Consider the following 17,161-nt stretch of genomic DNA (forward strand, 5'->3'; position numbering starts at 1 on the left):
CCCTAAACTCCAAAAAGTTTGTAGGGAATTTGAATCAGGACCTATGACAACATAATAGTGTCTTGAATAGATGCTTTTAGACCATAGAGAGATAATCTTTAGATGATCATTATTACATTCATATTTTACAAAACCCTTTGGCATAAAATATTGTAAATCTCTGTTACATCATTTCTATTTGAGTAAGAAAATCTTAGTATATAACTTTTTAATTTAATTTTATTTTTTGAGACAGTGTCTCACTCTGTGGCCCAGGCTGGAGTGCAGTGGCACGATCTCGGCTCACTGCAGTCTCTGCCTCCCAGGTTCAAGCGATTCTCCTGCCTCAGCCTCCCTCGTAGCTGGGACTACTGGCGCCCGCCGCCATGCCCGGATGATTTTTGTATTTACAGTAGAGGCGGGGTTTCACCACGTTGGCCAGGGTGGTCTGTAACTTCTGACCTTAGGTGATCCACCCACCTTGGCCTCCCATAGTGCTGGGATTACAGGCGTGAGCCACTGCGCCCGGCCTTCGTATATAACGCTAGATGCAGCTGGACCGTGCGTGTTCGCGCGCGCGTGTGTGCGTTTCCCACTCTGTGCCTCCCGCATGCCCTTGAAGCAGAGGGCTCCTTCACTTCACTTCCTCTGCTTCACCACGTTGAAGCAGAGGCCCCTCTCTACTTCGCTTCCTCAGGGGTTGTGTGCAGCACAATGGAAAGCAGCTGCGTCTGCAACTCCTTCTGGCTGTTATGCTCGAGAACCTAAGCCTTGGATTAATATGGCAGAGAAAAATGCCCACTGCTCAAGGACTATCCCATGTTCTCCAAACTTCCCCATTTCCTGGTAATTAGGTGGGGGTCATGTGACTTGTTTTGACTAATGGGCTGTGGGTAGAAGTATGAATGCATCAATATAATTGCGTGTATGTGTTGATGTAAAATGCAATGTCCTACACATACACTCTGCAACTTTAAGGAAATACTTAATCTTGGAGACATTTCTATATTATTATACATAAGTTTATCTTTTTATTTTAAACTGTTATCATATCACAACAAGAATATAGCATAATTTCAACGACTCCCTTCTTGTTGGACATTTAGATGTTTTCCATTATTTTGCAATGATAAAAACACTTCTGTGTGTTTTCTAGGAAGCCTAGAAATGAAATTGTTTGGCAGAAAGGTATCTATTTTTACAAATTAAAAAAATCATTCTTTTAAACATATTTCATTGAATTCAATTTGTTGGAATTTTTACCTAGGATTTTTACAATTATATTAATCAGTGAGAATGTTCTAAGTTTTTTTGTTCGTTTGTTTTTTTGAGGCAGAGGTCGCTCTATTGCCCAGGATGGAGTACAGTGGCATGATCTTGGCTCACTGCAACCTCTGTCTCTCGGGTTCAAGTGATTCTCCTGCCTCAGCCTCCCAAATAGCTGGGATTACAGGTGCCTGCACAAAGCCCCAGTAATTTTTTGTATTTTTAGTACAGACAGGGTTTCACCATGTTGGTCAGGCTGGTTTCGAACTCCTGACCTCATGATCCACCTACCTCAGCCTCCCAAAGTGCTAGGATTACAGGCATGAGCCACCGTGCCCGGCCCTAATTCTTTTAATGTTAAACTCTTTCTCGCGTTCCTCTCTCTTCTTCACTCCTCAAGAAGGGAGAACACTGATATAATTGGATGAGATTCCAGGATGTTGATGGTGCCAAGTTTATGAGCTACAAACCCTTGTGTGGCTCTGCCTTTGGTACTTTGCTCTTTCTCCAGGGAGAAAGGAGGACAAACAAACTGGAGCTGATCACTTATTATGGACAGAATCTCTCATCTCTCTTCCTCCCTCATAAGCAGTGTTGCTCATTCATCCTCCCAGTCTTGGCAAGGAGCGGGTGGAAAGATCTGAGTTTAGAAGAGAGAAAGGCTCCAGCCTAGTGCCCAAGTCCTGTGCCCACATAGCCAGGTCACCCCGTACTAGAGTTAGAGGCACTTAAAGTAAGGAAATTCCTTATCTCCTTCTGCCATTGTCTATCGTGCTGCTCATCTTCAGGAACTGCAGAAAGATGATGACCACGCCAAGGCAAGACTGAGTCCATTCCTGAATATCATTCCCGTGAGATCAAAATCTCATTCTAAGAGTGTTGTCTTTGCTAGGTTTTAGTATCAGTAACTATTTTGAAGAGTGATTTGAAATTTCCAAATATTTGAGAGTTTTTGTTTATATAAAATATTGTTGTTCAGTTCTTCTTAATTTGCTGTTGGGATATGTTAGTACCCTACAAGGCATCCGGCTCATTTTAAAATAATGCCACATTACAAAGGAATTGGTTAACAAGAAGTGTGGGGGGAAGGGTAATTTTTTTTTTTTTTTTTTTTTTTTTGAGACGGAGTGTCACTCTGTTGGCCAGGCTGGAGTGCAATGGCACAATCTCGGCTCACTGCAACCTCTGCCTCCCAGGTTCAAGTGATTCTCCCGCCTCAGCCCTCCAGGTGGCTGGGATTACAGGCACCCGCCATCATGCCCAGCTAATTTTTGTATTTTTGTAGAGACAGGATTTCACCATGATGGCCAGGCTGTTCTTGAACTCCTGACCTCAGGTGATCTGCCCACGTTGGCCTCCCAAAGTGTTGGGATTACAGGCGTGAGCCACTGTGCCTGGCTGGGGAGGATAATTTAAAAATAGACCTGCTTTATGCCATTTAAACTGGAAATATGTCTCGTTAAAAACCCATTTAAATCCAGGGAGGTTTCACTGTGCCATTAGTATCAAGCACCAAATGAACACTGTATGACTGAGATGACAGAAATTTCCTTTTGGAGAAAATTGAAGCCAACAGTTGATCAACACAGCATATAATTAACAGGGCAGGGTGCGGAGTCAGGCTACCTGGGTTCAAATTCTGGAACCACCACTGAGTGGCCTTGGAGAAACAGCTTAATATTCTGTCTCAGTTTATTTATCTAGAAAATGGAGATAATTATGATGTCTCCCTCAAAGAGCTTTTCTAAGTATTAAATGATGTAACATATTTAAAGTGTTTAGAACATGGTCTGACATTCAATACATTCTAGCTATGATTAAGTGTTAATTCAGTCTGGTAAAAGTGAACATAGTCTTTGCCAAGGCTAGAAAAAAAGCTCTGATCCTCATCAAAGATGTTAGATTGAGAGCCATGAGTCTACATTCATTGTCCCAAATAATGAATGCTGAACTCAAGAGCATCACAGCATAGAAAAACCTCTGTTTGATCTCTGCCTCCCCTTGATGGCTCCTGTCCCCACCCACCTCTCCCAAGTCTGCCCCGATGGCCAAAACTCCCTTCACCACAAGAGCTAACAAAGGTACAGCAGGAACTGCCTCACTCTCTCAGTTTCTCCTTCCTCTTCAGAGGGAGTGCCTCTGTTTTAATTCCAGCTCAGGTTCTTTCTCACACATATATACAAGGAGTTAACATTCTCTGTTTCCTCTGGTTCCAGTTTTTGCGGTGGGCTTAGGAAAATTGCTTTTCCTCCCTTCATTTCCTTTATCACCCTCCCTCCCCCACCAAACATTCTGATCATGGCCATAAGCCCAAGCAGTGGCAGTGATAGACTTGTATAAAGAAAAGGAAAACCCATTCAACCTGAAAAGTAAACAGCACAAAGGTCAAATAACAACTAAAGGCTTGGTTGCCAAGAGTGTGGTACTGGCAAGTGATGCTTTGAGACTGTACAGGTAGAAGTTATTAGGGCCGCAGCATCCATGGGAAGGCTTTGGGGAGAGAGAGAGAAGAGCTAGAGGTGATCCTGAAGGGACGGTGATTCCCAAACTGTGGCAATTTGGGTGGCCTGAGTAAAGTCATCTGTGCTCAGAGGCAGAGACCAGGTGGGTCTCTCCGGGATGGGGGTTTGTGTTGGAGGAAAATGAGCAAAAAATCTGAAAGTATAATCTGAGCCCTTAATGGTAAAGTCCAGAAGTTTGACATCAAGGATGGCAGTGATTTGATCAATGTCGATTACTGAGGTTTAAGGAAAGACATAAATTATCTGTAAAAATGTAAATTCAAAACAAATTTGTCAAAAGTTCAGTATAATAATGTATCACCACTGTGCTAAAGCTTTTGTTATTTCAAATAACTCAACAAAAATGAGGCAAACCATTCTGTAACTAGCTAAACTGAAGTCCATGTCAACTATTTAATGCTTCAAAATGACCTTAAACTTCTACTCACTTATCATTCTACAATTTAAGTAATGTTTCACATTTTCAACAGAATGTATGCTTATAGGCACATAAACATGAAAGACAGGGACAGATCATCTTGGTGACTTGCACGTATGTGGCAAGTGTCCTAGGGAAAGGAGCAGGCATGGGGTGAAGGTGGGAACAGGAGTGCCTGGCGTGACCATGTGAGGCAGGGCATTTGGCTCTGTGTTGCTGTGTGCTCTGTCTCACCCCCGTGACCCAAGAATATTAGTGTGGCAGGGTGGGGACAGCAAGGATTAATGGGTCATTGGCAAACATGGGCAAGGCTGGTGTTTTACTCCCTTCTGAACAGTCTTCAGTACTATTAAGCTCTTGCTTGTTTTTTGGTGGTGTGGATGGCAGGTTTCATTTGCAGGGCCAAACATATATAAACTAATAACTGCCAGGAATGATTTGTGATATGGAATGAAATCTTTCAGTACCCTTTAAATGATAGAGGCATTAAAAGAATGCAGGATAAATAAATCTCTGTGGATGAAGCAGACTTTTTTTGGGGGGACAGAATTACTCAGTTCTAACATTAACTATGTTTTATTAGTTCTTTGAAAAACCTGCAAATGATCTGGTCAGTTCTTCAATTTTAAAATCTAAAATCGTTTACTATCCCAATAACCTAAAAACAATACTTACTGTGGGGTCTTTTATTAAGATTTTAAAGATACTTTTCATAAGCACAATTTTATTTCCTAGTGACTGGAAAAATAGGAATATATTTACAGCCTTTTGCTTAATTCATAAGGTAACACTGAAACAAAGGTTAAAAACAAAGCTGAATGGAGAAAATAATGCCTATAGGAATATTCATGTCAAACAGGTAAGAAAATTCTTGGCAACTGCAGCCCCTGCCTCCACAATTGCAAAATTGCAGCTCCCTGTCCCTTCTGTCGGTCTCAGCTCCGCCCACGTCCAGTGGCTGAGCTACAACGAACTGCACCACCTCTTTTAAAGCTTCTTTCTCTGAGCTGTGCAAGGAAGAGGGCATCGCCTGACAGTGCTGAGGTGAAAATTAAAACTACACAGGGGTCAATGCTCTACTGAAAAGTATGAAAAGAAGTTCGTTTGTAGCGTTTCCCGCAGTCTCCTCGCCTCCTAGGCCTCTGGCGCCTTCCTCCCCCATCTGCTCGCACCCTATATTTCTAGCCCAGCTCATCAGTGTATTTGTTTGTTCATTCATTCATTCATTCATTCATTCATTCATATTCTCCGCTGTTGTTAATTTTCCCACTGACAGTAGGCGCAAGGGGCAACGCCATTCGCCCTGTCCCTCTAGCGTGGCCTCTGCTTGGGGGTCTGGGGTGGAGGTCGTCCTTGCCCGGGTGGTTCCGGACCCCGGCTTTCCGCACCTGGCTCGGTGACGGCCTCGGCGCCCCGCCCCCTTGGCCACGGTCCGCAGCCATCGCCCCAGCGAGGGCGCGCTCTGTGGGCGGGGCTGGCTCCGGGAGCCGCGCTGTGATTGGCCGTGTCCAGGCAACCGCGGAGACGGCGTCGTCAACAGACCGCACTCAGAACCGGAGGCTCCGGTCACAGAGACCTAGAACAGCTGGAATCCTTCGCCCCCGGCGCGCAGCCTTCGCCCGCCGGAATCACTGCCTTATCGACCAGCGGGATGCTTACCTCGCCCGCCCTCTCGGGTCAGGCGGGCCCGGGAGGATGGGAGGGTGGCTGCTGAGCGGGAACCGCCACGTCTTCCACCCGACATATTGCCTAGTAAGTGTGGGAGCGATCCCTGCCGCGCCAGAGCCCCCGAGGTGCCGAGCCTTCCAACAAGCGGCCTAGGGAGGTCTTGGAAAAATGCCATTTCCGAACTGGACTACACGTCCACTTTACAGATGCGGAAACAGTACCAGGAAAGCTCGGTGACTTGCCCTGGCCCACTTAATCGTCCGCTACCCGGGGCAAGCCGAGGGTCAAGGTACCGACCCCTCCTACTCTAGAGCTCTTTCCATCACACCTCACCCGAGCCCACGCCCTGCCGCTCTGGTGGAAAAGCGGCTTTCCTAGTTTCTGTCTATGCCATAGACCAGCAGTTCAAGGTGATGAAGGCCACCTGGGTTTTGGAGGGAACACAGGAACCAGAAGAAACACATTTCCTGTACATAATGATAAATATGTATAGTCTAAAAGCCAAAGCAACACTTACATGGTTTCACAATCATATCACTTTCTTTCACCCTCCTTATATGGGAATAAGACTTAATAAGTAGATTGAGTTTCCATTTGGTGGAACTTTTCCTTTCATTTTCTTGGAAGCTCTCTGTTTCTCTCAGCAATGACCTTCCTCCTAAAGCACTCCAATTATTCTCAGATTTTGTCTTCTTGACTATTTTCTCAACCGTGGGACAGTCCGTTTCAATATCCTTGTCTCTGTCTACATTGTTTGAACCAACGATCACAGCCAAGCCTTGTCCCTTAAGGGCAGAAAAAATGGGAGGAGGTTTAAGGGTTTCTGGGGAAGAGTTACATCAGGATCCATCATGAAGCTTCGTCCCAGTTTCCTTTCTTCCTGAAACAATCATCGTTCACAAATTCACCTAAATCACAAGATATATATCCACCTAGCCCAGACTTCTTTTTCAGAAACTAACAGGGGTATAGGAAGTTTGGAGTGTTGATAATAAAGTAGCTAGAAGCTTACTGAATGTCTAAACTGGATTAATGGACTCTCAACCCTGCACTGTCCCTGAACCTCTGAGCACGTAGGACCTTTTCTCTGAGGGCATGCCAACTTCACAAGACTGTCGCCCAGGGCAGCCCAGGAGCATCCGCTTCAGGTAGCTGGGGCCCTTGTACTGTTGCCAGCTTAACCTTTCTATTTTCCCCAAAGCTTTGCCTGCCCACATCTTCAGCTTAGACTTTCACTTCCTTGTTTTTCCTTTTACACTTCCTCCTTCTTCTAAGGAAATACTTTCCTATTCAAACTCTATGTATGGTTCTTGGGATGGCCTCTGAAACATAGGGCAGTGCTCAACTCCGGTATGTTGTTGTTTCTGACTTCTGGGTTCCTTGGTTCCCCAATTTATAATAACCTCAGCTGAGGAAATGCTGAATAATAGTAAATAAATAAATAGCATAGTTTTATCAGAAAATAATATATCCCTCTTTATTTTTTTTTTGAGACAGGGTCTAACCCTGTCTCCCAGGCTGGAGTGCGGTGGTGCAATCTCGGCTTACTGCAACCTCTCCGCCCTCTGGGTTCAAGCAATTCTCCTGCCTCAGCCTCCCTAGTAGCTGGGATTACACGCGTGTGTTACCATGCCCGGCTAATTTTTGTATTTTTAGTAGAGACGAGGTTTCACCATGTTGGCCAGGCTGGTCTCAAACTCCTGACCTCAGGTGATCCACCCGCCTTGGCCTCCCAAAGTGCCAAGGGGGCACTTTGGCACTTTAAGGGGGGCATTACAGGAGTAAGCCACTGTGCCCGGCCAATATATCCCTTTTTAAAAAGAGCTGTTTCCTGATATTAGCCTTATTAACACTGTGGATATTTGCCTTCTTTGAACAAAATCAGGATTCTCTTAGTAGCTCTGAGTGATCGGTTTTATTCATCTCAACTCTCACACAAAGTGCCTGCTGCGTATGAGGCCCTGTGCTGAGAATCTTCCTGTAGTTTGTCATCTCCGTAGTCATTGAACTGTCTTTAAGTCTAGTGAGGACAAGCCTGAAGTGCCCAAGACCTTAGTGATGAAGCATCATAGCAAAAGTTAGGGTTTTCCCAGGGAAGGGCTGCAGAAGGTTGTGAAGGGGTTTCGGGGAGGCTTAATGGCAGAGGCGGCATTTGAAATGAGCCTTGCAGGCTAAGAGTCCAAATAGGAGAGCCATCTGAGACCAACCTGGAGGTAGGAAAGCAGGCGGGTTAGTGGGGGTAGGGTGGGGAGAAGGGGGCTCCTTTGTTAGCAGCAGGCTTCCTTGCTCTGACAGAACAGTTCCTATCCCACTTGAGTGGAACAGTTCCTTCTGTTGGGAGATGGCTTTTCTCCCTTTCCCCCTTTCCTTCGTTTTTTTTTTTTTTTTTTTTTTTTTCCCAGACAATACAAATATTCCATTTGTATTTCAGACAATACAAATATTCTCAGGCTACAAAACCCTGGAGGTAAGATCTGAATCAGACTGAACTGTACAGGTTCTCAGATCCAGTAGAGCCAATTACACTTTTTTTAAAAATTAATTTTTTAAAAAGTCATATGAGTGTGAAAGGGACTGGGGCGTGAGTGTACCTTAGCTATGCTGGAGAAGTTTTGATTGCCTTTTTTTGGGATCAAAAACATGTCCCTTTAGCTTAAAAACAACACCTGTGACTATTCTGAACCCCTCTTTAAGGTTCCCAAATCCACTTTACAAAATCTTACTAGGGCAGTTTATGTAAAAGTGCTCCCTTTTAAACCTAGTACTCCCTTCAGCAAGAATATTGTAGGAGGTGGGTATGTTTCAGGGAAGAGAAAAATTAACTGGAAACGATGAAATAGTAAAGAAAAAAATTTCTTCTGAGCTTCTCTTTCTTGTTTCTTGGAACAATTGACCAAATTTAAAAGACTTTCAGCTCCAGTCTTTGTGGACAGATCCTCAAAAACAAGTTGAGGCATATTAGTCTGCCCTTGTTTTCATGTTCTGTGATTCTAAACTTTCTAGCTCAATATGATTGGAGACTTGGGGATAAAAAGTGCTTGGGATGAAAGTGGGTCTCGTGAAACAAAATACAATGACTAAAGAACCATGACTTTTAGATCATTTATTTGCACATAGCTGTTTCCAATATATAAAGTGCTTATCCATGCATAACTTATACATCAGCACAGTTGTTCCTGGAATAGCCCTGAGAGTTAGGGTGTGCAGGTGGTATTACTACCCTAGAGAGGTGGAATCACCTTAAAGTGGCAGAATGGGCTTACACTGAGTTTTGATTCTAAACTTTTCCACTCCTACATGATGCTCTCCAAATAATATTGTAACATTCTCATCAAATTGAGCCTTTGTAGAAAGAAGGCCAGATCTTCACCAATAATAATTTGTATACCTTTGCAACTCAACATATGTGGACAATACAAATTCACATAAACCTTGAAATGGAAATTGTTATTTTGTTTTTTTGAAATGGAAAGTTTTTGAAAAGGCAAGTTCTCGCTCTGTTGCCCAGGCTGGAGTGCAGTGGTGCAATTAGAGCTCATTGCAACCTCGAACTCCTGGGCTCAAGCAATCCTCCTGCTGCAGCCTCTTGAGTAGCTGGGACTACAGGCATGCACTACCATGCCTGGCTAATTAAAAACAAAATTTAGCAGAGATGAGCCCTCCACTATGTTGCTCAGGGTAGTCTCAAACTCCTGGGCTCAAGCAATCTTCTCAACGTGCTGTGATTACAGGCATGAGCCACTGCCTCCAGCCTCATTATCTTTAAAAGTTTGAGAGTGATAAGCCAAGAAGCTTATTGAGTCTGAGCTCTGAGAATAAAGATTAGCGTTCCGGAGGAGGAACTAGGGCCCTACTAGAATGCAGTCCTACTGGAATGCAGATTGCCTTGTCCCATAAGACCTGGCAGGAGGAGGTTAATTTTAAAGATAGCAGAGTGGTTAAGACATGGCTTTGACTCCTGCTTTTCTCACTTACTGGCTGTGGCAGAACCTGTGAGCAAGTTCTTTAAATCCTCGAAGCTTCCGATTCCTCAAATGTAAGTGGTGTGTTAATAATGAGTAACGGATATGGTTATGAAGAAGCTGTGAGCTAGTGCATATAAAAGGACCAACAAATGGAAGTTGTTGCATTGCTTCTATTACATTAAAGATCACAGAACACAGATCCTGGAGCTGAATGGCCTGGTTTAGAATCTTAACTCCACCCCTTACCAGTTGTAAGATTGTGGACAAATTAATTAACCCCTCTCTGTCTTGGTTTCCTCATCTGTAAAATGAAAATAAGAGTAGTATCTACCTCATGAGGTTATTATAAGGATTGAATGTAAATTGCACATAACATGATGTTAAATAAGTGCTTGCTAATGATAATACTTCTAACTCCTTTTTATAAAACCTCCCTGACTTGGTCCAACTGATTTTTGTGTTTGACTGAATTTCCATGTCATGACAGTGAAACTTTTAGGAAATACAGTTAAAGTTTTAGAAATAGGGAAAGAGGCTGACTCTCTTTTCAGACTCAGCCCACCTGCACCCAGGTGAAATAAACAGCCATGTGGCTCACACAAAGCCTGTTTGGTGGTCTCTTCACACAGACGCGCATGAAATTTGGTGCCGTGACTCGGATCGGGAGACCTCCCTTGGGAGATCAATCCCCTGTCCTCCTGCTCTTTGCTCCGTGAGAAAGATCCACCTAAGACCTCAGGTCCTCAGACCAACCAGCCCAAGAAACATCTCACCAATTTCAAATCTGGTAAGCGGCCTCTTTTTACTCTCTTCTCCAACCTCTCTCACTGTCCCTCAACCACTTTCTCCTTTCCACTCTTCAATCTCTCCCTTCTTTTAATTTCAATTCCTTTCATTTTCTGGTAGAGACAAAGGAGACACGTTTTATCCATGGACCCAAAACTCCGGCGCTGGTCATGGACTAGGGAAGGCAGCCTTCCCTTGGTGTTTAATCATTGCAGGGACACCTCTCTGATTACTCACCCACGTTTCAGAGGTGTCAGACCACGCAGGGACGCCTGCCTTGGTCCTTCACCCTTAGCGGCAAGTCCTGCTTTTCTGGGGTAGGGGCAAGTACCCCAACCCCTTCTCTCCATGTCTCTACCCTTTCTCCACCTTTCTGGGGTGCAAGAAACCCCCAACCGCTTCTCCTTCACTCTTAGCGGCAAGTCCCGCTTTTCTAGAGGAGGGGCAAGTAACCCAACCTCTTATCTCTGCGCCCCAATCCCTTATTTCCATGCCCCAACCCCTTTCCCACTTTTCTGGAGGGTAAGAACCCCCAAACCCCTTCCCTCCGTGTCTCTACTCTTTTCTCTGGGCTTGCTTCCTTCACTATGGGCAACCTTCTACCTTCCATTCCTCCTCCTTCTCCCTTAGCCTGTGTTCTTAAGAACTTAAAACCTCTTCAACTCTCACCTGACCTAAAATCTAAGCGTCTTATTTTCTTCTGCAATGCCACTTGACCCCAATACAAACTCGACAGTAGTTCCAAATAGCAGGAAAACGGCACTTTCAATTTTTCCATCCTTCAAGATCTAAATAATTCTCATCGTAAAATGGGCAAATGGTCTGAGGTGCCTGACATCCAGGCATTCTTTCACACAGGAGTCCCTTCCTAGTCTCTGTGCCCAATGCAACTCGTCCCAAATCTTCCTCCTTTCCCTCCCGCCTGTCCCCTCAATCCCAACCCCAAGCGTCGCTGAGTCTTTCTAATCTTCCTTTTCTACAGACCCATCTGACCTCTCCCCTCCTCGCCAGGCCGAGCTAGGTCCCAATTCTTCCTCAGCCTCCACTCCTCCACCCTATAATCCTTTTATCACCTTCCCTCCTCACACCGGGTCCGGCTTACAGTTTCGTTCTGTGACTAGCCCTCCCCCACCTGCCCAGCAATTTACTCTTAAAAAGGTGGCTGGAGCTAAAGGCATAGTCAAGGCTAATGCTCCTTTTTCTTTATCCCAAATCAGATAGCATTTAGGCTCTTTTTCATCAAATATAAAAATCCAGCCCAGTTCATGGCTTGTTTGGCAGCAACCCTGAGATGCTTTACAGCCGTAAACCCTAAAAAGTCAAAAGGCCGTCTTATTCTCAATATACATTTTATTACCCAATCTGCTCCCGACATTAAATAAAACTCCAAAAATTAGAATCTGGCCCTCAAACCCCACAACAGGAATTAATCAACCTCGCCTTCAAGGTGTACAATATTAGAGAGGAAACAGCCAGACAGCAACGCATTTCTGAGTTACAATTACTTGCCTCTGCTGTGAGACAAAACCCAGCCACACCTCCAGCATACGAGAACTTCAAAATGCCTAAGCCGCAGCAGTCAAGCATTCCTACAAGACTTCCATCAGGATCTTGCTTCAAGTGCCAGAAATCTGGCCGCTGGGCCAAGGAATGCCCACAGCCCGGGATTCCTCCCAAGACATGTCCCATCTGTGCAGGGACCCACTGGAAATCAGACTGCCCAGCTCGCCTGGCAGCCACTCCCAGAGCCCCTGGAACTCTGGCCCAAGGCTCTCTGACTGACTCCTTCTTGGCTTAGCGGCTGAAGACTGACGCTGCCCGATTGCCTCGGAAGCCCGATAGACCATCATGGACGCCGAGCTTCGGGTAACTCTCACAGTGGAAGGTAAGTCCATCCCCTTAGTCAATATGGAGGCTAGCCACTCCACATTAGCTTCTTTTCAAGGGCCTGTTTCCCTTGCCTCCATAACTGTTGTGGGTATTGACGGCCAGGCTTCTAAACCCCTGAAGACTCCCCCAGTCTGGTGCCAACTTGGACAACACTCTTTTAAGCACTCTTTTTTAGTTATCCCCACCTGCCCAGTTCGCTTATTAGGCTGAGATATTTTAACCAAATTATCTGCTTCCCTGACTATTCCTGGACTACAGCCGCATCTCATTGCTGCCCTTCTCCCCCACCCAAAGCCTCCTTCGCGTCTTCCTCTCGTATCCCCCCACCTTAACCCACAAGTATGGGACATCTCTACTACTTCCCTGGCAACCGATCACATGCCCGTTACCATCCATTAAAACCTTACCCCGTTCAACGCCAATATCCCATCCCACAGCACGCTTTAAAAGGATTAAAGCCTGTTATCACTCACCTGCTACAGCATGGGCTTCTAAAACCTATAACTCTCCTTACAATTCCCCCATTTTACCTGTCCAAAAACCGGACAAGTCTTACAGATTAGTTCAGGATCTGCACCTTATCAACCAAATTGTTTTGCCTATCCATCCTGTGGTGCCCAACCCATACACTCTTTTGTCCTCAATACCTTCCTCCACAACTCACTATTCAGTTCTCAATCTTAAAGATGCTTTTTTCACTATTCCCCTGCACCCCTCGTCCCAGCCTCTCTTTGCTTTCACTTAGACTGACCCTGACACCCATTAGGCTCAGCAAATTACCTGGGCTGTACTGCTGCAAGGCTTCACAGACAGCCCCCATTACTTCAGTCAAGCCCAAATTTTATCCTCATCTGTTACCTATCTCAGCATAATTCTCATAAAAACACATGTGCTCTCCCTGCTGGTTGTGTCCAATTAATCTCCCAAACCTCAATCCCTTACAAAACAACAACTCTTTTCCTTCCTAGGCATGGTTAGTGAGGTCAGAATTCCTACACAAGAGCCAGGACTGCACCCTGTGGGCTTTCTGTCCAAACAACTTGACCTTACTGTTTTGGCCTAGCCCTCATTCTGCGTGCAGTGGCTGCCGCTGCTTTAATACTTTTAGAGGCCCTAAAAATCACAAACTATGCTCAACTCACTCTCTACAGCTCTCATAATTTCCAAAATCTGTTTTCTTACTCACACCTGACACATATACTTTCTGCTTCCCGGCTCCTTCAGCTGTACTCACTCTTTGTTAAGTCTCCACAATTACCATTGTTCCTGCCCCGGACTTCAATCCCCCCTCCCACATTATTCCAGATACCACACCTGACCCTCATGACTGCATCTCTCTGATCCACCTGACGTTCACCCCATTTCCCCACATTTCCTTCTTCCCTGTTTCTCACCGTGATCACACTTAGTTTATTGATGGCAGTTCCACCAGGCCTAATCGCCACACACCAGCAAAGGAAGGCTATGCTATGGTACAAGCCACTAGCCCGCCTCTTAGAACCTCTCATTTCCTTTCCATCGTGGAAATCTATCCTCAAGGAAATAATTTCTTTGTGTTCCATCTGCTATTCTATTACTCTTCAGGGATTATTCGGGCCCCCTCCCTTCCCTACACGTCAAGCTTGAGGATTTGCCCCCACCCAGGACTGGCAAATTAGCTTTACTCAACATGCCCGAGTCAGAAAACTAAAATACCTCTTAGTCTAGGTAGACACTTTCACTGAATAGGTAGAGTCCCTTCCTACAGGGTCTGAGAAGGCCACCGCAGTCATTTCTTCCCTTCTGTCAGACATAATTCCTCAGTTTAGCCTTCCCACCTCTATACAGTCTGATAACAGACCAGCCTTTATTAGTCAAATCAGCCAAGCAGTTTTTCAGGCTCTTAGTATTTAGTGAAACCTTTATATCCCTTACGATACTCCATCTTCAGGAAAAGTAGAACGGACTAAAGGTCTTTTAAAAACACACCTCACCAAGCTCAGCCACCAACTTAAAAAGGACTGGACAATACTTTTACGACTTTCCTTTCTCAGAAGTCAGACCTGTCCTCAGAATGCTACAAGGTACACCCCATTTGAGCTCCTGTATAGACGCTCCTTTTTATTAGGCCCCAGTCTCATTCCAGACACTAGACCAACTTAGACTGTGCCCCAGAAAAACTTGTCATCCCTACTATCTTCTGTCTAGTCATACTCCTGTTCACCATCCTCAACTACTCATACATGCCCTGCTCTTGTTTACACTGCCAGTTTACACTGTTCCTCCAAGCCGTCACAGCTGATATCTCCTGGTGCTATCCCCAAACTGCCACTCTTAACTCTTGAAGTAAATAAATAATCTTTGCTGACAGGACTATGCTGAATCTCCTTAGGTACTCTCTAATCAGATGTCCTGAGACGTCCCAATTCTTAGACCTTTTATACCTGTTTTTCTCCTTCTCTTATTCCGTTTAGTTTTTCAATTCATAGAAAACCGTATCCAGGCCATCACCAATAATTCTAAATGACAAATGTTTCTTCTAACAGTCCCACAATGTCACCCCTTTGACTGTAATTTTCCTTTACCTACCCAAATCCTATAAAACGGCCCCACCCCTATCTCCCTTCGCTGACTCTCTTTTTGGACTCAGCCCGCCTGCACCCAGGTGAAATAAACAGCCATGTTGCTCACAAAAAATAAAAATAAAAAATAAAAAATAAAAATAAAAAAGAAATAGGGAAAGAACCTATTTTCATTGTTAAAAAGTTTTACAATTCAGGGTATCAGCTTACCTGCATTGTGAATTCTGGATATGGAAGTAAGCAGAACTTTCTACACTTCCTCCAGGTCACCAGGCCCTGCCCAGTTGTGGTGAGTGGGTTAAGATCGCATTATAGTTTGGCCCCATCCTTTCCTCTTGCATACACTAGCTATATTTAGGCAGGTCTAGGTAAGTTTAATATGTTGCATATGGCCTTGGGTCCAGTTGATCCCAGAACAGATGGCTACATGGGCCGGAATGCTTAAGTCCAATTGTAGAGCAAAGCCCCAGACAATAAAACATTCAGAAAGTGGATACATGTATTCCAGCTGGGCTGAGCTGTGGTCTGGTTCCCAACCGCCACCAGCTCCCAATTAGCCACTACACCTGTTCGACAGGTAAAAACCTGTCGGGGTTTTATCCTTCTCATCCTCATTGGGCACAAAATGTCAGGTGTGATTGTAATTGGAATACAGATGTGTAGTGAAGGTTCTGGGGCTAGTGTTTATTTTTTTCCAAAATGGAAGAGCTTTGCAGTTTTCTGACTATAAAAGTAAATTCTGGCTGGGCGCGGTGGCTCACGCCTGTAATCCCAACACTTTCGGAGGCCAAGGCGGGCGGATCATGAGGTCAGCAGTTCGAGACCAGCTTGACCAACATGGTGAAATCCCATTTCTACTAAAAATACAAAAATTAGCTGGGCACGGTGGCACGCGCCTGTAATCCCAGCTACTCGGGAGGCTGAGGCAGGAGAATCGCTTGAACCCAGGAGGCAGAGGTTGCAGTGAGCCAAAATTGTGCCACTGCACTCCAGCCTGGGCAACAGAGCGAGACGCCTTCTCAAAAACAAACGAACAAACAACAACAACAACAACAACAACAAAAACAAAGTAAACCCCATTTTAGAAATATTCAAATAATGCAAACATTTCAACAATAAAGAAAAGGCAAAAACCACACATACTACCACCACACAGAGAAAACTACTCTAAACCTGTTACGGTATATCTTTCTAGATGTTTTTGTATATATATATATACATTTGAATATTGAACTTTATGGATACCTCTTAGCAATTCATGTGACTATCCTCTTTTCCATCAAATATACATCTATAATTTTAATTGATAAATAGCATTCCATTTCATGGGTGTCCTATAATTCATGTTAAGCCAATCCCCGGTTGGTGTTAGATTATTTCCAAGTTTTCAGGAAGTCTGAGTTTACAATTGCCCTTACAGGAGTTTGCTGTGACTTAGATCTTAATTCAGAGATGGAGAAATCAGGCTCATCTTCTACCGTATCTGAGCAGCAGCTGCAGAGGCAAGAGGGATGGAGTAACACCAAAACAGACTTGGCTGAGCAGAGTCTCATTTCATCTGAGAAATGGCTTCAACTGCATGGGCTTAAGAGCAACAAATTGACTTTGAAACAGATTTTGTCACAGATCGGATTCCCACATTGTGAAGGTACAGTACTCACAAACAACCAGCATGCTGCCATTTAGCCTTTGAGGTGGCTGCATCAGCTCTGAAGGCCCCTCAAAAACCACCGGTCTCTGAGCTTGCTTTGATCTTATATCCCTATCAGTAGAAAATGCTTGCACGTGTGCCCCCAATATATGTGTATTAAGTAGATGTACAATTGTCAATCCATGTATTAAATAATGCTTAATTTCATCCTTTCTTTACTTTTTAAATTGACAGATAAAACTGTATGTATTTATCATGTACAACACGATGTTTTGAGGAATATATACATTGCGAATGGCTGTATCTAGCTAATTAACAAATGCATTGCCTAATATAGTCATTTTTTGTGGCGAGAACACTTACACACTCTTTTTTTTTTGAGACGGAGTCTCGCTGTTGCCCAGGCTGGAGTGCAGTGGCATGATTTCGGCTCACTGCAAGCTCCACCCCCGGGG

The 17,161-nt window shown here is 44.5% G+C and overlaps 1 protein-coding gene across 1 annotated transcript in view; it reads left to right on the forward strand.

The window, feature by feature from the left end:
• The first annotated feature begins 5,741 nt into the window (after nt 1–5,741).
• The window catches only part of VWA3B (von Willebrand factor A domain containing 3B), a 225,647-nt gene continuing 214,227 nt past the window's right edge, over nt 5,742–17,161 (forward strand). The window contains exons 1-2 of the mRNA XM_030827864.1: nt 5,742–5,937; nt 16,476–16,703. Coding sequence (XP_030683724.1) covers nt 16,508–16,703 — 196 coding nt within the window. The 5' untranslated portion in view covers nt 5,742–5,937; nt 16,476–16,507. The remainder of the gene's footprint in view (nt 5,938–16,475; nt 16,704–17,161) is intronic.

This window comes from Nomascus leucogenys, chromosome 14 (genome assembly GCF_006542625.1).
Source record: "Nomascus leucogenys isolate Asia chromosome 14, Asia_NLE_v1, whole genome shotgun sequence".
Taxonomy (NCBI): domain Eukaryota; kingdom Metazoa; phylum Chordata; class Mammalia; order Primates; family Hylobatidae; genus Nomascus; species Nomascus leucogenys.